The sequence below is a fragment of the Zingiber officinale genome, chromosome 4A, assembly GCF_018446385.1.
Source record: "Zingiber officinale cultivar Zhangliang chromosome 4A, Zo_v1.1, whole genome shotgun sequence".
In the NCBI taxonomy this organism is placed as follows: Eukaryota; Viridiplantae; Streptophyta; class Magnoliopsida; order Zingiberales; family Zingiberaceae; genus Zingiber; species Zingiber officinale.
This window is the reverse complement of record NC_055992.1, coordinates 151,784,281-151,807,062: the sequence shown is the minus strand read 5'-3', so window position 1 is coordinate 151,807,062 and position 22,782 is coordinate 151,784,281. Positions and strand designations below refer to the sequence as shown.

Genomic DNA, 22,782 nt, shown 5'->3' with positions numbered 1-22,782 from the left:
AATATAATTAATATTAAGAAAAATGATATGTTGAAAGAAAGAATCTTAAAAAAATATTTCAAAAAATATAAAATATGATGGACCATCAATTTATATATCTAGCTTTAACTATTCGATTTTTCCATATGCTCTAATATTAAAATATCACTTAATATCTCTAGCAAATTAATAATCTGAGTGGAAATTAAGGAGAATAAACTTAAAAATATTAAGTACCTGGAAAAATTTCATTGGGGTGAGAGAGGCTCGAACTCTCGACCTCAGGATCACTCAAGCAGCTATGAGACCTACGCGCTAGCCAACTGCGCCACCACCCCATTGTGAAACTCTAGTCAAAGATAGTTAATAAAGACATTTATTTTCTGGTATTAAGCATTCCACAAAAATATTAATTAAGACGACTAAGCTCGTTGCTCGAACACTCACATTCGCCGCATCATGTTTTATTATAGTTGCTGACCCCGCGAGTCATCCAAGTTGGTATGTGACAGGTATTGTCACAATGAGATCACAGAGTCGATCCTTGGGACAGTTGGAAAATAAATCTCCTATCCTCGTATTACACCCTGTCCGTCACATGTTTATTCGAATGCTACGATTTACCTTCCTCGTGATGACCTTGAGTCGGGTACGACGGGAGCGCTGGAAGACGAGTGTTTCACCTTTTTGCCACAATGTTTTACTATAGTTGCATCAGAGCGGCTGTTCAACAATTCATGTCAACACTAGCAGACTCATATCAACATGAAGCTCCTCATCCCTTCAAAATGCAGACTTCCATTTATCCACTACCTTATCAACTAATCCAGAGGCGCGCTTCCATGTATCGGTTACCTGCAATTTTGTGTTTTTTGTCTACAGATTTATGTACAAAAAGCATCCCTCAATGTTTTATGAATTTTCAAGAACAACGAATATAACAGAACTTTGAACTGGCAGGGTTGCCATTAGGGGTACAAATCAAGAAACAGCCAAATAACTAGCAACATAGAGCGTGGTGCTTATCTTGCCGATACATTTTGTCCATAATAATAAGGTTGCAGTTGTCTTAAGAATCAGTAGGAAACACACCAACTACTACGCTTTGCTCTTAGAAAGGCCGGTAACGCATTGGCCTTCTAAATCTAGGCATCTTCCTGCAAAAAAATAAGATAAGGTTGTAAATATCATGTTGTGCGAAGTATTGCACATAAAATCCACTAGTGGAAGGATGATAGACTGACCCATATGCATAAGGCGGGGGAAAATATGGCGGCGGCATGTAAGGCCTTCTCGTGAGATATCCCATATATGGATTAGACCGTCGGGGACGAAACTGCTTCATCCCAGGGACATTAGTCCGTTTGGCAGCCACCTGCAGCATGCATCCACAATCAAAATTAATGTAAATTGTTTCAACAGATGAAAACTATCATAGATAATACTAATGGATGTACTTTGATTTGACGACCATGTAACTCTGATTCATTTAATTGGAGAGCTTCTTGAACAGCCTCGACCTCCAGAAATTCAACATAAGCAAAACCCTTTGGCTGACCAAATTTGTCCGTCAAAATAGTGACCCTATTGACTGTTCCGCATGACTGGAAATGCTGCTGGACTTCTTCAGGCGTACAACTATAATCCACCTGCATTTTTAATTCGAAAGTGAATACATCCAAAATGCCGCTACTAGCTACATTTGATGATTAAACTGTAGAAAATATGTTTTTCAAATTATAATTTATAGAACTTTGATCAGGCAGATCTGGGTGGCAAGACAGCCCCAAGATAGAGCAAATACTTTCATGGTGATGCTTCTATGGTAACAGAAGACAGCTGCCAGACTTGTTGATGACTGGAACTACTACCATAAGAAAAAGTTTTTTGGGTGACAAAACACTAGTCGTCTGCAATTTAGCTTATTTATAAAAGCATGGCCTCCACTGATTATATTGGGTAAGAAGAAGAAGCTGAGTTTCAGTTAGTGAGTGGGGATCAACTACATGGCTTTTATCTTTTCATCAATAATGATTCATAAATACCTCATTTATTCTTCATTTTTAACAAGAAATTAAGGTAAGAACTTAAAAAATGTTCTAGTGTAACAAAGATAACACTGCTAAAATGAATATGTGATTACTTGAAAAATAAATCCAAGAATACTTACTATCCAAGAGTAACTAGGTGCAGCCCCAAAAAAAAAATTTAAAAAAAAACCTACATAAAGATAAAACCAAGAATACTATCATCCATAAGTAACTAGGGCAAGTCCAATTAATGATGAAATGCCAAAAACTAATTAATCTGGAATGGATGTGTTCAAAGATGGCAAATAAAGTCTAGACAAGTTGAATCACTTGCAGTCAAAGTCTAAGGAGGGAAAATAAAGAAAACTCTAGCTGTTAATTAATAACAATTTAAGAGATTTGAATATAACTAGTGATATAATCTTGAATAGATGATGACTAATGAAGGGTTAAGATAAAAAAATTGAGACTAACCCAGCTAGTTGTGATGATGATCATGATTTTCAACTTTTATTGATTCCATTTATACAAATAAAAAATTTGTTGATCAGATTTGAATATGTTCACATTTTAATCATTTTTCTCTGACTTTATTTGATTGCTTCTAATAGTAACATTTTTTTTTATAACCACACCTCACTTTTGTTGCAAAAGGTCATACGTTGACTAGGCACCCCCACATGGCTAGCCCCATGCCATTTGTAGAGAGGTAAATCAGAAAACCAAATAGGCCACTATGTGGGAGGATATTTTTCGAAGCCGGGAATTGACCCTTGCCCATTTCTACAAATCTACCACCTAGTGACTAACTTGGCTATGCCCTAGGGGCCACACCTCACACTTCTTGTATGCATGGATCGATGAAAAGAGCAAATAGTACTGTTAATTTATTTCTGTTTAAATGACTTCTGTTTGCAAAGAAAAGAACCATATACCTTAAGGTTCAGTGAATTAAAGGTTCATTTAGTCCACATCACTTCCAGATACAGAAAATTATTGGTTGATCATTATCATTAGAATCTACTCTCTAGTCCAACCCTCTCTCGTCCTGTATGACTACATACTATGTAGGTTTGTTCAGAGAGGTAGATGAAAGAATAAATTTTAAGAAAATCAGAATCACTTAGCCAACATAAGCATTTCTGACTACAAATCTACTTAAAGAATAAGTGAAAAAAAAAATCTTGCATAAAGGAATAGGTATATAGTTTGTAGACCGAAACAATTGAAGAAGATTAATAGGCCAAGCGCAAGAGATCAAGGACCTCTCACCATTATTGCCATGCAACAAGATACTTCAAGGAATTCCAAGAATCAGTTGGCTCCACATCTAAAATTGCATGTCCCATGAAGGAATAGATCAAATGAGAGAGTATTTGTCTTCACTCCATCAGCTTGGCTTTTCCATTTAACAAGAAGCTGTCATCTATCAAGCCTTTCCCTTAAGCTATCAGCATTAATATCATAAAATACCCTCCAATCTGCCATCTCCACATCTTTTCCTACCTTCTGCAGATATAATTACTATCATTTTTCCTTTTCAATTTTTTATTATCACTACACTCTTTTCCTATTCTTTCTAACTCTTTCATTTTCTTTCACTCTCTCAGAATTTCTCCTTACTCTTTTTTTTTAATAAGTCTTTTTTTCCCATGATCTCTTTGCATCAATCAATCAAAATACACGATGTTATTCCTGACTACAAGCTTATCCAAATAAGAGGTTTCTGGAACCCAACAATTGGGTATCAGACAAGACACAGACAATTCCTAAAACAGAAAATCTGCACCTGCACATTGTTAGTTGTAGAGTTAAAGCATTAACCTGAATTTTCCAAAGGAATCTCAATAAATGTACCCATGAACACAAAAAGGAAAACAAGCAATCAATACTAATATTTGTAGGTCATTCCAAAACCACCTTGTTGCAAATGTTATAAAAAATATTTGAAATGAGTATCATGGGGTAAAATTACAAATTAAAAGAACAGAAATAAATTATGAGTTAGCAGACAGTTAATATGAGAATAATGTGTCTGAGATTCTACAGAGTGTATGATAAAAAGCTATAGGGATCACAGTACATATAAAGGCTCAAGTGAATGAATCACTAACTTAAAATGGAATTGATTGTTATTGCAGAAGAAAAGGATAGCTTGTATGAAACTTGGAGATATGATAGCCTTTCTTTGGTCTTTGTTACTTAGCGACCAGAACTTTTGGGAGAACTGATCCAACACTTCACTCTAATAAACTTCCTTGGCAATTTGTTTGAAAGAGGAAAAGAGAAAAAATATTCAAATTTCAAGGAATAGGTACTGTTGGCATTTCAAACAAGTGCAACTCCACTAAGCTAACTACTTGTGCTCAAAAACAAGGTCAAGTAATTTGCCTTGCAAAGACAAAAGGCTGTGTTCAAACAAGTTCTATCTCAGGATGGAAGCAAAATGCACATGGATCACCAATCTTTTGTAATCATCACAGTGATAGGTATGAGATGACCAGTAAGAAACAGTTATTTTATTCATCAAACAAAGAAATTTATATCTCAAAGATAACAAAGTAAACTAATTTTCCTTTCCAAGATATGAAGGCATGTTAAAAAAAAATCTACCAAAGGATGAAGCAAAATAAACTTAAATGGTCCATCTTGTATTTAGAATAATATTAGAGATGAGATAACCTCAAAAACAGTCTTTTAGTATTCAAATCGATATAAAAGATAAATCCTAACAATGGACAAATATTGATTGCTTAAATGAAGTAATATGAAAGATAAAAATTAATTTAATGTCAAAATTAGAAGTCTAATTTACTTCAGCCAAATTTGATCCCATATTTAATTAGTTTTAGACAATAGACACTTTACTTTTTATCTACGTTTTCTTTTGTCTTTACTATAGACGTGGTTTTGTAACCGTTCATTAAACCAACAGTCCTTATTGAATCTAACTTGTTTACCTAAATTAAATTTAACCAGGATGAAAGCAAAGATCAATCATTTAAGCAACAACTTAAGCTCTTTTTTTTCCTATGAGGGAAAGAAACAATTAGGAATGAAAGAGGGTAAGGAAAAACTCATGGGAAAAGGATTTGAACATATTAACCTAGTTTTGGTTTCCATGGAGGCCAATTGTTTCCTTGGAGAAAAGGAAAAAGGGAACTTAAATCTCAGAACTTTATTTGTTAACATCATTAAAAAAAAATGTAAATTGAAATAGATTTGAAAAGAATATTTCAATTTTTAAGGTAAAATTTGAGCTCCAAAGCACCAAACAATGACTTTTTCACACAAGTAGAATGGAAGTAAAATTTTGAAAAACTGAAAGAAAAAATCTCTCAGTTTTTTTACTTACCTCCATCTATTTTTGCCAAAGAAAACATAGGATAAATAACGTTGAGGGAATCATTTTGCCACCTTATGTACACATTTCCCTCCTCATAGGAAACACAATCAAATAATTTTGTTGAAAAATGGTGGCATGAAGCTTCCAAATGCAGATTGTAAAGCCACTTTCATCACTATTAAGCCATAGTTATCATTTCCCTTCTCAAATGAAGTGATAAGGCGATATAAAAATTATATATATAAAATGTTCTTGAAGGGGAGCCTTGGCACAATGGTAAAATTGTTGCCGTATGACCTTGTGGTCACGTTCGAGTTGCTAAAACAGTCACTTGCAATGCAAGTAAGGCTGCGTACAATAGATCTAATATGATCTGACCCTTCCCTAGGACCCGCATTGGTGGGAGCTTCATGCACCGTACTATCCTTTTATATATATCTTATGTTCTTGTTCTTCTCCTTCTTGCTCCTCCTTTTCTATCTCTATCAACAACCCAAACCATAATCCAAACAATAGGCAAGTAAGTACTTACTGGACGCTTAGATGCTTGCCATATCAACTCCTGATCAATATTCATAGCTTGAGATAATTTAAGACACTTGAAGTGCCTCACTGAGTTTTATGTCTAGGCACTCACTGATAGCACTTCTTCATAGGATGCCAAAGAACATAATAAGATGATTGAAACACAAGCAGCCATCAAACCAGATAAGTAAATAGTCATTTCCAATAAACGTGCATCAAATAATAAATATAAGTGCAATTAATAATTGCTGGGTCAAACTCAAATTGTATTGCCTAAGATAGTACCATATTAAACATTATGCCGGATCATAAGGTCACACAAGTAAGTTGTTTGGGATGTCTATGGAACTCTTGTACTTACATTGCCAACATATACTGATCGAGCATCAACCTCCTCTTTACTTGCCTGATTTGCAGCTGTGCCATCAGCATCTAAATATAAGAGAGGGAAAATTATTATATTTATCCAAACATAGAAAGATAAGCTTCATAAAAACAATTTAACTTATTCAAAAGTTAAAGTATTTGAAAGGATCATGTTTATTACAACTGAATTTGTTCTGGTTGTTTAAGAAGCAATTTTTGCGATCATAAAAAAAAAGTAATTTTGTGACTCAAATTCACATCCTGACAACATATTTTGCAATTATCAAGTACGATCAACCTTATTCCTACTCCCACACCCAGTTTACAGATTATAGTCCATCGTGCCCAAATTCTCAATGTTGACTCAGCAAACTTGAAATAAATACGTTAAAAAAACAACCATCTAAACAATAACTAGAAGCTACAAGAACTCCACGAGATAGAAAAGGACTCTCAAGGGGTATGGCGACCTTGAGAGGCGCCCATCTCCTTCTCGACCTTGGCCTGCATCTCGCGCAGGGCAGCGGCCTCCTCCTCCATCTCCTTGAGCCGCTTCTTCATATCGTCCAGCTCCTGGAACAGGACGCCGCAAAGCGAATCAGGAATTAGGGCTTGCGCAAATAGAACAGAGAAGAGAAACCTTGGTGTCTGCTTCTCCAGGTTGGGGCACGTCGACGTCCGCGTCCATGTCGGTCACGTCCGGGATATCTCCGCCATAGACCTCGTGCTCTTCCTCCTCCATTGTGCGAGAGGAGATCGAACTACCGCTCCAGCTCGAGCTTGCTCCGGCGTGCGGATTTAATACACACGATGAATCCAATCCCACTCACACATGAATGAGGTCGGATGTAATTACTAAAGTACCCTCCTCATAAATAGTCACACGTGCTCAAATCTGACTTTTTTTAATGATACAATTTCAAAATAATTTGTGACTTTAAATAATTTCTTAGTTTTTGAGGTGTCTTTTGAATAATTGAGCGTCTAATTTAATAAAATTTTTATATAATAATCAAATTTACATCAATTTCCCTAAACATGAAATTTATTTTAAAATTTATATTTTACATAATTTTTTTTATAACAGTTACTATATCTATTTCTTAAATTTAAATATTTATAAAATTAGTAAAACATAATTATTTAAATTTAATAGGATTGATAATTTCTTTTAAATTTTATTGATATTATAGAGAACTGACAATAGAATTTAAACATAATTTAAATATTAAACATTTAAACGAATACGGAGTCGAATTGTTGTACCCGATCCGTTGGAGTTGCGAGTTTTTAGTTGGGATTTGAGGCGTGTAAATTGAGGAGAAGCCCTTATTTTAGCCGATCCATTGTTGGCAACGATCCCTACAACCGCCGCCGCTGCCGCCGCCGCCGCCTCCATCCATCTCTCCTCTTCCTCTGCTCCGACGCCACTGTTTAGGAGTCAAGGAAAGCCCTTCCATGGCGGAAGTTGCTCCGGAGAAGCGTCCCACTCTAGCCGAGGTCAGATTATTTGACGCCACAATCTCTTCTCCAAAATCCTGCCTTTTTGGTTTTTAGACCTAAAAGAAACTCAATCTTGAAGTTGTGCTTAATTTCGATTTTTTTTTTAATTTCCGGTGTGGTTTGCTTGTTTAGTTTTCGCGTGTACGTGATGAAATTTGTGGATTATACACGATTGATCTGGATGTTATATTTTTGTGGAGTAATAAATCTTTTTTTTTTTCAGTTTCTTTTTTGGGATTGGAAGTAAACTGTAGTAATAGTTGCAAACATGTATCGCGAATAGGTCTAGAACGTGTAAAAATAGTTCCTTTGTAGATGTAAGCTGATAATGGCACAATTGCACTTTATTGGGAGTTGAAAAGTTAGAGGTTTAATTGATGATCTTATTTACATTGTCGTGATGATGGGCACAGGCTGATCACATCTTCTGAAGTAGAGGATGAAGGTGAAAGGTAATTTAGCCGAGGGGAAAAAATACAGCAAACCTGTGAGTGACAGAAGATGAGATGAAAGATGCCAGTTTTTTAGTTTTTTTTTTTCCTTATGAATTGAGTGAATTGTTTGCTTCCGTTAACTTTTAGAGTACTCTATATTTCTAGATCTAAGATTTCCTATGGTCTAATCGTATAGGCATTTAAAGGCTGATTTTGTTGCAGTATGGAGTCTTCTGACCTTGCAAAGATTTTATTAAGGATTTTGATTTCCAGCCCTCACGTTGAGTTCTGATTTACCTAGTCTAAGCTCTAGTTTGCTGGTATTTGGATCCTAGGAAATTATACTTGTCAAGTGATATGCTTAGGAAAATTATTTGTTCTAATGATAAATCCAGATTATGTTTCAATTCATTTTTGAATAGTTAGCAAGAAGTTTGAAAGATTTGATAATTGTATGGCTGCTTACTATTGATATAGCATATGTATAAAGCTGGATGATAAGATTGATACAGTTGACCACCTAACCCTAAATATCTGAGAAAAGCACGGATTGATGACGATATCTATTAGTTAGACCATATAAATTATAATTATATTTCTTCTTAAGAATCACATTACTTAAGACCAAAACAAAGATCAAGAATAGATAGTGATTGGAAAAAGGGATACTGACAAAACCATTAGCATCGACTAATTTTTAATATTGGTATTTAGAAAAAGTTGATCTCCTGTTAGATTTTGTAATCTCATGTTTATAGAAAGTGAAATGTATGATGTCAGAAAATGTGAACTCAATTCTGATGGAATCTTGTTTTGGACATAAGACTTTGCAAACTACATTGACATGGAAATTGAAAATTCTTTACCAAAATAAGGTTCTCATAGGATCCTTAAAACATAGAATATGTACTCAAGAGAATGATACTCATTGTGTAGATTGGATAAGGGTGATCTTGTTATCGTTCTTGCTCTCATTACCGAGTCTGTTGATCAGTGCTTCTTCCTCAAAATACATGAATCAACCCTGATTTTTAATTCCATCTAGAAACTTTATTTTCTTTTTATAGTAAGATGACACATTTTAGCTGATTTACGGAAAATAAAACAATTGGAGATTTATTAAAACATAGCCATTTTGATTAAGAAAGACAAATCTAACATATTGAAGATTACTGAGTAGTACATATTAGCTAGCTAAAAAAATACAAAATTATCAATACAAGTATAACCCAAAGGCAGATAATAATAATGTTCAAGGACGATACCATCCGAAATGTAATTTAAGTAAATACTTTAATTCTGATCCAAAAGTGAGTCAAGACGCTAATTTATTAGTATTGACAAGTATTTCTTTGGTCAATGTAAAAAATATTGAGCTCTGATTCTTTTTGAAATTAGCCTCATTTGGGCACCACTTTCCCGAATAAACTTAATCTTTTAAATGTTTTTTCTGCCCTCTATTGTTAATTTTATCACTTTTTCCTATTTTCCTTATTTATTGCCAAGTTTTATCCTAGAAATTAGCAAGGCAAACATATGACTGACTTTTATTACTTTTTCCCATTAACTTTTTACGTTCATTTAAAAAAACAAACATTACTCCCTTGTAGTTAGACTCCGCATTTGGCGTGCCCGTGGTTTTGTTTCATTTATGTACCCATGGCATTGTTACTTTTGTGCCTAAATGTGGTTAACAAACTAATTATAACATGTGAATAAGCTTATTTAAGCTTTAGTTAGTTGTGATTTTTTGAGTTGTCTTTGTCCGTATGTATACCCTAAAACATAGATGGCTAGTCATGAAGTTAATGTGATGTCCCAGTAATTGTAAATGGGCAGTGATTTATAGACTAAGATGGGAAAACAGATGCCCCCGGGGCAATGATGCAATGGTTAAGTCCTCCAATGGATAACCAAGGGATCTAAGGTTCGAGTCTCAGCTACGGCAAAAGAGTACATAATGTGATGGCATCATAGCATTACCTATAAATGGGCATAACAACAAAAGAAATTGAGTCCCAAGTATCAGGGTTGACTATTTGCAGTATTATTCTTATCACACCATTGATCCCCATATAAGGCATCAATTATAGATGCATGTGGTACATGATTAATCACTGACGGGTGAAAAACAATAATAGACATAATCAACATTGGTAAATATATTAAATTTTAAATTGATAATGGTTTATGTTTTATTGCTGATCCTTTGGACAAGACAGCATTAGAAGTTGTTTATTTTCTTCTTCTCTTTGTTCGCTATTTTATTCAATAGTGTAGGACTATATTTTCCAATTTCATGTCTTGTAAAATGTAGCAATATTCACTGCAAAACATTAAGAAAACAGATCTGGTTGATGTTTCCATTGAACAAACACCTCAGGAGAATACTGCCGATGCCAGTTTAGGGGAAATCATTGCGGGAAACACTAGTGAAACTGCTGTCGCTGAATTTGCTGAGCAGAAGGCAGATGAAACCCTTGCCGTAGAGGAAGTCAGTGCTACTGAAAACACCACTAATGAGACTACACAGGAACAAGATGCCGAAGAACCAGAGATAAAGGTATTTCTGAATATTTGCAATCAGCGTTTGCATGTCTCTTAGACAAATAAAAGGAGTCTTAACGAAAGTTATGATGGTTGTATTTACAGATTGAGACAGCACCTGCTGATTTCCGTTTCCCGACTACAAATCAAACAAGGCATTGCTTTACTCGCTATATTGAATATCACAGGTGAGATTCTACTATTCTAACTGTAATTGCTGCTGACAGAAGATGGAATGGTTGATAATTGATTCATGTGCGGTGATGGTATTTGACAGGTGCGTCACTGCCAAGGGAGAAGATGCTCCTGAATGCAATAAATTTGCCAAATACTATCGCTCACTATGCCCAAGTGAATGGGTGTGTGATCTCTTTATCCTTTTGTATTTGCTTATTGCTCCTACTTAAACTTGTACATAATATACTTCGCTAATTTTTTGCAGGTAGAACGATGGAATGAACAACGAGCAAATGGCACCTTCCCTGGCCCTCTGTGAACTGGGTTCATAGATTCTGCAACAAGAGGCTTTTATTGTGGAGGATGTTGATCGATAATGATATGGACTTATGAATTGTTAAAATTTGTGTTCTAATAATTCGGCCAAAACTCACTTTCCTCAACGAGCGCAGTTGTTCGTCTAGATGATAACTTTGTATCATTTATTTCTCGATAATAATAATCTCTTGATGACAATCTATGTATCATTTGGACTATATTCTGTTTTGATATTGTTCAAGTCTCGAGTTGAAGCTGATTTGCCCTATTCTGTACTCGTTAGTGCTGGAGAAACCATTTGGCTTAGGTTTACTAGGATGGAAAGTAAGAGGAAAGGAAAGGAAGAGGTTTGCCTAAATTTAATTTTATACAATTAAGCGTTTATTATGATAAATTAACCAAGTCAAACTATTTTTATTATTTTTAAGGTAGAAACCTAACTCTCCAAATGTAATGTAACAAATCTTTTTTTATTAAATGATAAAAAGTATTTTTAAAACTAATTTAAATAAAAGCATTTAATCAAAATCACAAGAATCATTCCCAATAAATCGATTTATGCTGTTTGATACACATAGCCAGAGCTAACTAGAGCCATAAATGAACAACACAAAAGAAATATATGTGAAAAATAGAAAATATACAAAAGTAGCTCTTTTTTGTTTAATATGTGACACTTAAAGCACTACTATTAAAGTATTTAAATCTATTTTTTTTTTTTTAAAAAAAAGTTGAATGATGATATCAAAATGAACAAACAGCTGGATCATTCACATTTCACATGAATCTCTGGCTGTATCGTACGTCCCTTCCAAAATAAAATAAAAAAAAAGGAAAAAATAAAAGAGGGATATTCAAACGGCTAGTTGGACTTTTTCGCAACGTTCAGTTTGCTCGTAAGCGTAGGCCGTCCGATCCGAATCGGACGGCTGACTCTCCCGCTTCCGACGCGGAAACGGTTGGTCAAGTGCTTGACGAATTGTAACAAGGAAGGTTGCAGTCGAAGGAATCTCCCCACTGACGGAGGCCCCGCCGATCGCATAACGATCGTTGGATTTCTTGATCGAACGGTTAACAGTGATGGAGCATACCAACTTTCCTACGGCACTTAGGCGGTGCGCTTCCCCGCTAACGACGCTGTCGAATGCGAAAAAGAAAAAAGAAAAAAAAAATTATTATTATTTTTTTTTTACTGAAGAAGCTCCTCCGTTTCCCTTTAAATACTCCTCCCTCCCGCACATCGCCCACCATCACCGATTCACCGTCTCTCTATCGCGTTCCTGATCTCGATCTCTCTAGGTGGTGGAAATGGCCTCCAGTTTCGCCTTGATCGCCTTCGCCTTCTTGTCACTCGCCGTGGCGGCCTCCGCCCAGGGCCCAGCCGCTGCCCCCTTGAGGCCGCCCGCCGCGGCCCCGGCGAAACCCCCCGCTGTGGCCCCGGTTCAGCCGCCCGTTCCGGCTCCCCTGCCTCCTCCGCCCTCCGCCGCCCCAGTTACTCCCCCAGCCGCGGCGCCCGTATCTACACCCCCTGCCGCCGCCCCTGTTGCCAAGTCGCCCGTTCTCTCCCCTCCCGCACCGCCGACCTCCGCCCCCGCGTCGTCGTCCATTACCAGATCCCCCGCCGCCGCTCCCACCTCCCCGCCTCCGTCTAGTAACGGCGCAGTCGCCCTTTCCTTCAGTTGGATCGCCTTCGCGGCCGTCACCGCCCTCGCGATGTAGATCCAGTCTCCGGTTGCCCCTGACGATGTCCGCCCCGTTGGATGTTAATCTTTCGAGCCCTTCCATTTGTCTATGATTATTTACATTTGTTGTACTCGTTTATCGCCATTTCTTTATAAATTCTTTCATCTGTTTTACCATCCTTTTTGGCTCCGATCTGGTTCTATAGAATTGTTGATCCGTGCAAAAAATTATGGAAAAGATATTATCGATCAATTTATCACAACTACAAAAGAATCATCCACGAATCAAATTCCCAACGAACACATCTTATTCAATTCCGATGTCTAATTTTTGTGATCTTCCTTTCCGGCGTCGAGAGTAATCTTCTCCACCTCCTGCCTCACTTCATTCACCTGCACATTTCCTGCTTTTAATTTCGAATTCTTTTGTTGTTGAAATCGAAAGACAACGAGAATAACCTTGTGGATGATGTCTCTAGCAGCTTGGGCCTCCTCCGCTGCTTCCTTCGACACCTGCTCGACCAGCAGCACCGCGCCCTTCAGCTTGCTCTCTTCCGGAAGTTTCTCCGCCACCTCCGACGAGACCTTCTCCACCACTCCGGCGATCTGCTCCACCACCTCCGCCGCCACCTCCGCCGCATCCGCCACCTTCTCCACCTCCTCCTCTATTCGCAGCAAGGCGGGCCACCCCTTCTTCCACAGGGGAATCAGCAGAGCCAATGCGGAGCCGATCAACCATTTCGCCCTGCCGCATTTGGGGGTTTTTGCTATTCACAAAATACTTCGACAAATAAACCAGCATCGATCAAATCACACGAACCAAGACGAGAAGGACGATCGAGGAGGAACGAGTCGAGGAAGAAGTAGAAGCTTCCGTCCGGATGATCTCTCGTCGTCACTGCGTCCGCCGCCGTTCGAGGACGACGCCGGCCGCCAATGATCGAACCTACCTGGCCGCTGGTTCAGAGCCATAACAGAGAATCCATCAGGCCGACGGAGAGGAGGAGGAACCCCGCATCGAGAGTAAGATCTCCATCCTCTCAATAACTGCATCATATTTAATTTTCTGATCACTAGTTTCTACAAGCTACGGATGGATCAATAGAATGCAACAACCTTCATGGGGATTTATATACGATTCGATACCTTCGCGTGATCGGCAACATTTACGAAGGGGATTTGAATTGATAAGATTGCCAAATAAATTGCTCTACTTTTTTTTTCCTTTTTTTTGATCAGGAATTTTTTGTTATAGCGTGAAGGGAAGAGTCAGATGCGGGAGCACGCCAAAGGGGTCACTGTGCGCTCCTGCATGAGAAAATGAGGTAAGAAGAATGTTGAATCATTTAATATTCGTGGGATAAATCGGAAAAGCGGATGGACAAAAGTTAAATATTCTATGAGAGAAAAATACTAACAAATATATCTATTTATTTCAGTATGTCCCAGGGGCAAATGAGGGCAGAAATTAGTTCGGAAGTTGGACGAAATCCTATTCTAAATCGTACGAATCGTAAGTGTCTGGGAAATTAGGCTGAAAAAGCTCTCTCTTGTTCGCTTGGAATGGCCCTTTTTGGTTTCATTAATTTGCCTGGTTAAGGAGAGAAGAGCTTGTAGCTTTAGTTTTCTTTTAGTTGGAGAAAAACATTTACGTACACATCATTATTGCGTCTGCAAGGATGGTGTTGGGAATTGTACTTGGACTCTTTAAAGTCTTTTACCTTGTTGCATAACGTATGCCTAAGGAAGATGAGGGGGAGTCGTGGATACGTTTAGCAACGACAGCTGGTAAGTAATTCAGGTGAACAAAATCTCGATTAAATCGGAGCAATCTATTAAATTTTGTAATAATAATAATAATAATATTCTGATTGTTTTGAATTTTATTTAATTTGTTCCATTATAAAATTTAAAATTCAACTAAACTGGTTAAATCGAACGGTTAACAATTAATTAATGTGTTATGATGAGGTAGTTAGTAGGTCCACATGGCCAACTGATAGTTGCTCGGCTAGGTAGTTTTCGTCTGGACGTAATGCACAGAATTATTGTCTTGCTTTTCGTTCGGTTGTACGATTGTTAGAGGGTTGCTCTTTGTCCGACCGGACACGTCTCCTGCACAAGGGTAGTGGTCAAGGAGAGTTGCTGCTTGACTACTAGTCTTAATCGTGAGATTTCCCAGAGCAATCATTCAGGCACGATTGGGCTGATCGGATTGTCATGCCCGGACGGACAGATGAGGTTGTCGACCTAATTGATTTGCTTCATAGGCTTGGACTTTGATTGTGATTTTGATCTCCACGTTTAATGCTTTACACCACATCATAAAATACAATATTTTACAATGAATTGTAGAATGATGTACTTAATTTTCATTAATTCTTGAATCACACACCTTTTATATTTATCAATAATTTTGAAATTAATCGGTGTAAAATATTTCATTTGGTGTCATATAAAGTTGGATAAAATATCTTCTATTATTTATCTATCTATATTTTAATCATGAGACTGATAATACTAAATTGTTTGGGATGAATAATATCATATTTTACTCTAATGATTTTAAAATTAGACATTCAAAATTAAGTTCCAATTTATAGATGAATTTCTCTTAGTAAAAAGTTACTTAAAAATATTAGATTTATGGATCATCTGTTGAGTAATTTTTAATTTATCTTAGTAGTCGATGTAAATTTTTATGAGATTGTTCATCTCAAAATTAGTCCGCAGTTAAATATTTAATATCAACTGGAAAGAAAAATTAAAACTATTATTTTAAGTAGAGTCTGGCATATCGGAATGTTCGAAGAACATATACTTCTAATTCAGATTAAATCTGATAAACTTAATTTTATCGATGAGTTTTAATTAAAGCTGAGAAATTTTAAAGTTAGAGTTACAAAAGTCCTCTATGTGTTGTTGTTATAGAATATAATAAGTCTAAGTCATTGATTTTGTAATAAACTTATACGAGATTGATTTGTTTAAAAAAAATCATAGTAGAATAAATAGTGTAAAATTAAGTTTAGAACAAGATCGTGTAATAGGTAAAAGATTTTATTTAGGCCTTTAATATTTTCTATAAAAAATAAAATAAAATTTTCTCTCGTCCTCTTTTTTACAATTGGACTTAGGACACCATGGCAGATTTATTTATTTTAAAATAAAATAATATTTCAAAATAAATTTTTATATAAAATTTAATTTTCTAATTTTTGAGATATAAAATTATTAATTAAATCTTCATATTCAAGTTTTGATGATAATTTTTTTTCAATTGATAAAATTATTAAATTATTTAATTTTTCTTAAGATAAATAAGACTTTTGTTGATCCATATTTTGAATAATAATTTTATCAATATTATTAAAAAATATCTTCATGAGCTATTAAATAGTTGATATTAATATTTGATGAATAATATTTATCATCATTAAAAAGTTCTCGACTATATTTTTTTTTTTGAAGTATTATCTTTTTGGTGAAAATTTAATTAGTTTTCATTTAAATTTTTAATTGTATTATTTTTTGAGTTTTGAATTTGAATATTATTAATAAATAATAGTCTTTTTTTTGAAGTATTATCTTTTGGTGAAAATTTAATTAGTTTTCATTTAAATTTTTAATTGTATTATTTTTTGAGTTTTGAATTTGAATGTTATTAATAAATCTATCCAGTATATCATTCTGAGATTAAATAAATTCTTTTATTTTTTCATATATTTTTAATATTCTAAATTAAATTTTATAGACATATTTATATTCAAAAAATAATAATAATAAAAATATAAGTATAAGGCACTACTATTTTATAAAATAAAATTACTTAAAACTAAATGAACAATAAAATCTTATTTATACTGTGTAATTTCAATTTGGTGATATTTCAAAGTTTAATTATTTTTTACACAAATATAATAAAAAATAAATAAATATTAAATTATATTTAGATCGATTAATTTAAATATATAATCTATTAGATAATTATTTCTCAATAGATAATAAAAGAATAAAAATACAATCCCACATGCTAAGTTAGCTTGGTGACATGGAAACACACTTTAGTACCTGTGTCTTTCTCATCGATGGTTAAAAATTGGAAATAGTATAAAAGAAGAGGGAAATAACACTAAGATCTATATATAGTATGTTACATATGATCGACTAATAAAAAAAGCTTTATGATGGACTTTGAAATAAAAAAGCTACAATATGCAAAAAATCCTAAAAAATCCTAATTCATGTTCTTATCGACAGAAAAGAGCGAAGAAAAACATAACAATATTGATTGCTATTCGGAACATCGTTCTATTTCTCCTTACAAAAATTTATACAAACACAGAACTTTACCTAGCAACCCATGTGCTCTACTGAAGTTAAACTTGGATTGTAAACGATGCTTAATATTATTAATCCAAGTTACTCTTCAGAAGTTAAACTTGTATTGGAAACGATACTTAACATTTTTACTCCAACTTTAACCGATGTGATTTTCCTAAGTTAAACCATATTACAGAATTTGATTAAATATCTATTTCAAATATTAACTTCCAGGTTAAACATGACGAGACACTATACCTTCTTGGTTATGGGATCATCCACCACTTCCTAGACAAAGCTTTTCAAAGAAATTGGATGTTTAACTTCTTACAATAACCCTAGGTTTAACTACAAAGACCACAATAGAAACACAAGATCGAAACGCAAAATCGAAATACAAAATCGATAGCACGAAATCGAAACATAAAATTGCTAGTCTCTTGTGTTGGTGTTTCAGAATTCATGCAAAGAAAACTAACTAATTAATTCGAAGTGAAAACCATTAATTAGTTATACATTTCTTTGTAGCTAATTACCTCTTGATCTTTGTTATATTTCTCTCCTCCTCTTGGACGTCGTGTAGGCGACGATCTACCAAGATAACTCCACCCAAATCACTTCTTTGCCTTCAAGAAACTCGAGCCACCAAAGAATGCCAAAATAGGAAATTTCCTTCTTCTTCTTCTTCCCCTCAAAACAACCGGCCACTAAGTATCTCTTCTTTTCTTTTCAACTTTCGGCCACCAAGATGAGATAGGTACCGACCTTAGAAAGAAGAAAGGGAAGAGAAGAAGATGGTGTCGCCAGCCTAAGAGAAGAAACAAAGTGAGAAGAGGAAGAGAGAGGGCACCCAACAAACAGAACAGAAAATAACATCTGTAATATCTACCTTCCACTACATTGCAGTTACTCCCAACAAAATAGCATAGCTATTCTTCACCCTCCTTAGGAATCCTCTCTCTCATTAGAAGAAGAATAGAACAAAATAATAAGAGACCCAAAGCCAAATGCCATAAGCAGTCAAGCATCCAAGACAAAGAATATATGTGTTGTACTTCGTGGTTGTTTTGATGTAATCAACCAAGTTAGGTTAGGTCATTTTGTTATTGATCCCTATGTCTAAGTGTGCAGGAGCTTAGGAGTGTTGGGAGTCGAGAGAAAGACGCAATTAGCAAGAAGGACGGTACAGGAAGGGAGCCGACGAGTTCGGTGCGTCTGAATGATGAAATAACTGCGAAAGAGTACACCGGTGGACGAGAAGAATGCGCGTGACGTTCGAGGGACGAGAAGCCGAGGCAGAAGTAGGCTCGAGGAGAAGGCCAGAAAATGGGTTCGGGTGAGCTCTATTTCGGTTGGCCGCAATCACCTAAGTAATCAAGACTTTGGAAGCTAAAGTGAAGATGAAGAAATGTTGGAAAAGTAGTTGGAGGCGCCCTCAACAGTCATTAGAGGCGTCTCCGCCCTCATCAGATTGAGGGCGCTCTCAACAACATTGAGGGTGTCCTCAACAACATTGAAGGCGCCCTCAATGCCCTTGAGGGCGCCCTCGACCTGGTCAGATTATCGTTGGCAAGCGGATAAAGTTTTATCCGCTTATCCCTTTGGAGGCACCCTCAACTCCTTTGAAGGTGCCCTCAACACTCGAGATAGAATTTTCAGGAGTTATATAATAGCCCCTAGAGCTAGGAAATAATCAATCAACTCTAGTAATCAATTTCTAGCAACGTTTGAGTTATTATTGAACTACCGCACCAATCCCAAATTAATTAGATGAGTTAATCAATCAACTGTAATAATCAATTTATAGTAATCAATTTCTAGTAATCTCCCTGTGTTTAAGATATCGAATGTCCATTAATTAGATGAGTTATTGACAACTCACTTAATTAATATCTAGCTCCAAGAGTAGTACCACTCAACTTTATTCATTACAAAAAAAATACCCGTATAGGAGCGGTTTATTAGGAGTGATTTTAACACCGCTCTTGAAAATCAAACAATAGAAACAGTTTGAACTAAATCGTTTCTAATACCTTACCTTTTTAGAACGGTTTTACAACCGCTCTTGTTGAATAGTTCTAACACCGATTTGAATAAACCGCTGTTGAAACCACTCTTAATGATTCAACTATTAAAAGCAATCTTGAAACTACTGATATTGGGTACATTTTTAGCAGCAGTTCTATGTTAAATGCTGCTACTAACTGTTTCTATTGCTCTAATATCTAATAACAGTTATTAAACAGTACACTTTTAGCAGTCATTCTGTAAATAACTTTTATCGAAGTTAAAATTAATCAATATTTTTTTTAAAAAAAATAACAATTATAGTGTACAATTTACTTAACGTAATTTTATTTTGTACATCTCAAATTTAAATTTATTTATTTAATATAAATATTTATCAGACAAACAAATTATTCTTTAAATAACTTATAAAATCTCATTTTATTTATATTGATTTTCATTCTTTTCTTATTTTTATTTTTATTAAAACAAAATTCTTAATTTTATATATACCAATTTTCTTTCTTTTCTTATATGTATTTTCCTTAATATTTTTTCCTTAATATTTTTTCCCTAAACACATAACTTTCATTCCTGACATCGCACGCAACCTCCACACCTTCATCTTCCTCTATCTATCTCCGAAATTCTAAATCTCATGTAATAAATCTTTCCTCTTTTTCTACTCAACTCCGAACCTAAATCTCACGCCAAAAACTTTTCTTCTTCCTCTATTCAACTCCAAAATCCTAAATCTCACTCTGAAAAAGTTGTAGTAAGGTGGACGAGAAGAATGCGCGTGACGTTCGAGGGATGAGAAGCCGGGGCAGAAGCAGGCTTGAGGAGAAGGCCAGAAATTGGGTTCGGGTGAGCTCTATTTCGATTGGCCGCAATCACCTAAGCAATCAGGACTTCGGAAGCTAAAGTGAAGATGAAGAAATGCTGGAAAAGCAGCTGGAGGCGCCCTCAACAGTCATTGGAGGCGCCTCCGCCCTCATCAGATTGAGGGCGCTCTCAACAGCATTGAGGGCGCCCTCAACAACATTGAAGGCGCCCTTAATGCCCTTGAGGGTGCCCTCGACCTGGTCAGATTGTCGTTGGCAAGCAGATAAAGTTTTATCCGCTTATCCCTTTGGAGGCGCCCTCAAAACTCAATTGTGGCAAAAGGCAAATACGCTCGCCCCCAACGCCCTCGCCAACCCGTTCCAGGGCCAACACGAAGGAGGTAAATTACGGGCGACTACTAGCCTTTGGAATAATGACTAGCACATAAGGGAGACATTTACCTCGGTTTTGCTGAGATTCGAACCCCAGACCTCATTGTGGCAACACCTCATGCGCTAGCCACTAGACCCATCCGAGGGGACCGCCCTCAACACTTGAGATAGAATTTCCAGGAGCTATATAACATCTCATGGAGCTAGGAAATAATCAATCAACTCTAGTAATCAATTCCTAGCAACGTTTGAGCTTTCTTAGTGTATAAAAGGCTTCTCCGCCTACAGTGAAGGAGACATTTCTAGTGGAGCTTTGCAACTGCCTTGGATTAACAACCACCTAGGTTGTAACCAAGTTAATTTCGTATCTCTTCTTTAATTCTGCTCTTTTAGTTTTTATTATTTTACTGTTGCAATTTTTAGAGTTGAAAGAATGAGGAGGGTATCTTTTTCTATTTCAGGCAATTCACCCCTCCCCTCTTGCCGACCCGCTGCACCAACAATTGGTATCAGAGCCCAATAGCCTCAGAATGACTAACCGCCGTCTGAAGCAGCAAAGATCAAGATGATGGTCGATGCAAGTATTCACCCCCGAAATTTGACTGAGATTTCGCTATATGGAAACACCGAATGGAGGTATTTTTAAAAATGAATTTCGACATTTTATTAACAATGAAATATGATTTTGTAGTTTCAAAAGGTAAAGAAGAGTACCAATGGACTAAGAAGGAGAAAGCCGACTTCGTGGCCAACGGAAAGACAGAGTTCCATATGCTCAGCGTTCTGCCGCCCCAGGAGGTAAGTCTGATTGGAAGCTACGACTCCGCCAAAGACCTCTGGGAAAAATTCCTGGAAATCCACCAAGATACCTCAGAAGCGAAGTTAGCAAGGTGGGACATCCTCCAGACTCAACTTACAAATCTCCGGATGAACAATGGAGAGAAGGTAGCGCAACTCCAAGCAAGAATCAAAGAACTAATAACTCAATTGAACAACCTCGAAGAATCGATAACAAATCGAGATTTGATCCGGTATGCGCTCAACACCTTCCCGAGAACATCAGAATGAGCGTCCTTAGTAGATGCATACTACATCTCTAAGAACTTTGAGGTAAGTACGCTAGAAAACTTATTTTTTACTTTCGAATTTCACGAGTCTCGAATTGCAGAACCTAAACAAATAGAGAAGTCAAATCTCAATGTTGCCCTACAAGCTGAGATAGACGATCCCGACTCCGAAGTGTCGATCGGTGAAACTGAAGCGGTGTTATTGGTAAGGAAGTTCAATAAGTTTATTAAGACTAATAAATTTAGATCGCAATAAAAAAAGCATCAACGCAACAAAAGGACGGTCCAGTGCTACAATTGCAATGAAGAAGGGTACATCAAGGATGACTGTCAAAAAATAAAGAAAAAGAACAACAAAAAGGCGAAAGGAAAGTACAAGCCAACATCCTCCAAGTACAATGCCCTGAAGCCACGTGGTCAGATTCGTCATCCTCCGAATCTGAAGTCGAACCCTTCTCGGGATTAGCACTGATGGCTAACCATCAAATTGAAGAAGAAACCAGCTCAGAGATGAGCATAGATGAAGAGGGAGAATCATCAAAAGAAAGCTGCGATTAAAGGGGAGCATCAGAAATAGAGGTAAGTGAGGTACGTACTCTAAACTCAAAACAGTCTTTTCATTTTATCAAAGTTCTTACAAAAGACTTAGTAAAATCAAAAAAAGAAATTGCTGATTTAAAAATACTGTTAGATAATTTACAAACATAAAATGATAATTTAAAAATGCAAATTCAAAATCTGAAAACTGATGCATGCTTAAAACCTAACAACTTTCAAAAATCAAAACTTAAGATTTATGGAAAATTAAATTGGTATATTAGAAAATATCAGGGACAACTTAGAAAGATTCCCAAAGGATATATTCCTCCTAAAATTTTGATTAACCCAGTAGGAAGGAACCTATATTAGGTTCCCAAGTCTTATTTAGATTAAAAATTCTCTTATGTTTAGGCTTTCAGAGAAATTAAATGTTTATATTCCTTAAACGGTTTTGTCTAGAAGTGGTTGATGATCCAACAATCAAGAAGGCCTAGTGCTCGCCACAGCCTGGAAGCTGATTATCAAATTGAATATTTAATTGACAAATTGATAGACATATAATTAAGATAATATCATTAAACTTTTGTCAATCAATTGAAAATTTGATGCTATAAATATTTTTCAAACTTAGAAATTTAATGCTATCATTTGAAACTTTCTTTGTTAACTTAGAATTTATTTTGAAAATATTTTAAATATAATTTTTTTTCTTTTAAATTTT

The 22,782-nt window shown here is 35.9% G+C and overlaps 4 protein-coding genes and 1 non-coding gene across 6 annotated transcripts; 2 read left to right on the top strand and 3 right to left on the bottom strand.

The window, feature by feature from the left end:
- Window positions 1-231: 231 nt before the first annotated feature.
- Window positions 232-317, bottom strand: TRNAM-CAU. Its single transcript is given in 2 exon segments — window positions 232-267; window positions 280-317. It is a non-coding gene; the product is annotated as a tRNA-Met (tRNA).
- Window positions 318-917: 600 nt separating this feature from the next.
- On the bottom strand, window positions 918-7,071 carry LOC121971712 (polyadenylate-binding protein 2-like). 2 transcript variants are annotated; one of them, XM_042523107.1, is made up of 6 exons: window positions 6,887-7,071; window positions 6,717-6,819; window positions 6,242-6,312; window positions 1,437-1,628; window positions 1,224-1,354; window positions 918-1,136 (listed from the first exon to the last, which is right to left on the bottom strand). In XM_042523107.1, the coding sequence occupies exons 1-6, from the start codon at window positions 6,986-6,988 to the stop codon at window positions 1,091-1,093; spliced, it is 645 nt and encodes a 214-aa protein (XP_042379041.1). In that variant the 5' UTR covers window positions 6,989-7,071; the 3' UTR covers window positions 918-1,090. The 2 variants fall into 2 exon arrangements, with proteins under 2 accessions (XP_042379041.1, XP_042379042.1); XM_042523108.1 differs by lacking the exons at window positions 6,242-6,312; window positions 6,717-6,819; window positions 6,887-7,071 and adding an exon at window positions 3,282-3,759.
- Window positions 7,072-7,542: 471 nt separating this feature from the next.
- Window positions 7,543-11,434, top strand: LOC121971710 (cytochrome c oxidase subunit 6b-3-like). Its single transcript, XM_042523106.1, has 5 exons — window positions 7,543-7,746; window positions 10,567-10,746; window positions 10,836-10,918; window positions 11,008-11,089; window positions 11,173-11,434. Exons 1-5 carry the CDS (start codon window positions 7,705-7,707, stop codon window positions 11,224-11,226), a joined length of 441 nt encoding a protein of 146 aa, XP_042379040.1. The 5' UTR covers window positions 7,543-7,704; the 3' UTR covers window positions 11,227-11,434.
- Window positions 11,435-12,533: 1,099 nt separating this feature from the next.
- Window positions 12,534-12,944, top strand: LOC121972936 (arabinogalactan protein 1-like). The gene has a single exon (XM_042524547.1). It carries the CDS (start codon window positions 12,534-12,536, stop codon window positions 12,942-12,944), a length of 411 nt encoding a protein of 136 aa, XP_042380481.1.
- An 89-nt stretch (window positions 12,945-13,033) lies between these two features.
- On the bottom strand, window positions 13,034-13,998 carry LOC121971709. The gene is made up of 3 exons (XM_042523105.1): window positions 13,728-13,998; window positions 13,367-13,652; window positions 13,034-13,300 (listed from the first exon to the last, which is right to left on the bottom strand). The coding sequence occupies exons 1-3, from the start codon at window positions 13,961-13,963 to the stop codon at window positions 13,232-13,234; spliced, it is 591 nt and encodes a 196-aa protein (XP_042379039.1). The 5' UTR covers window positions 13,964-13,998; the 3' UTR covers window positions 13,034-13,231.
- Between the last annotated feature and the right edge of the window lie 8,784 nt (window positions 13,999-22,782).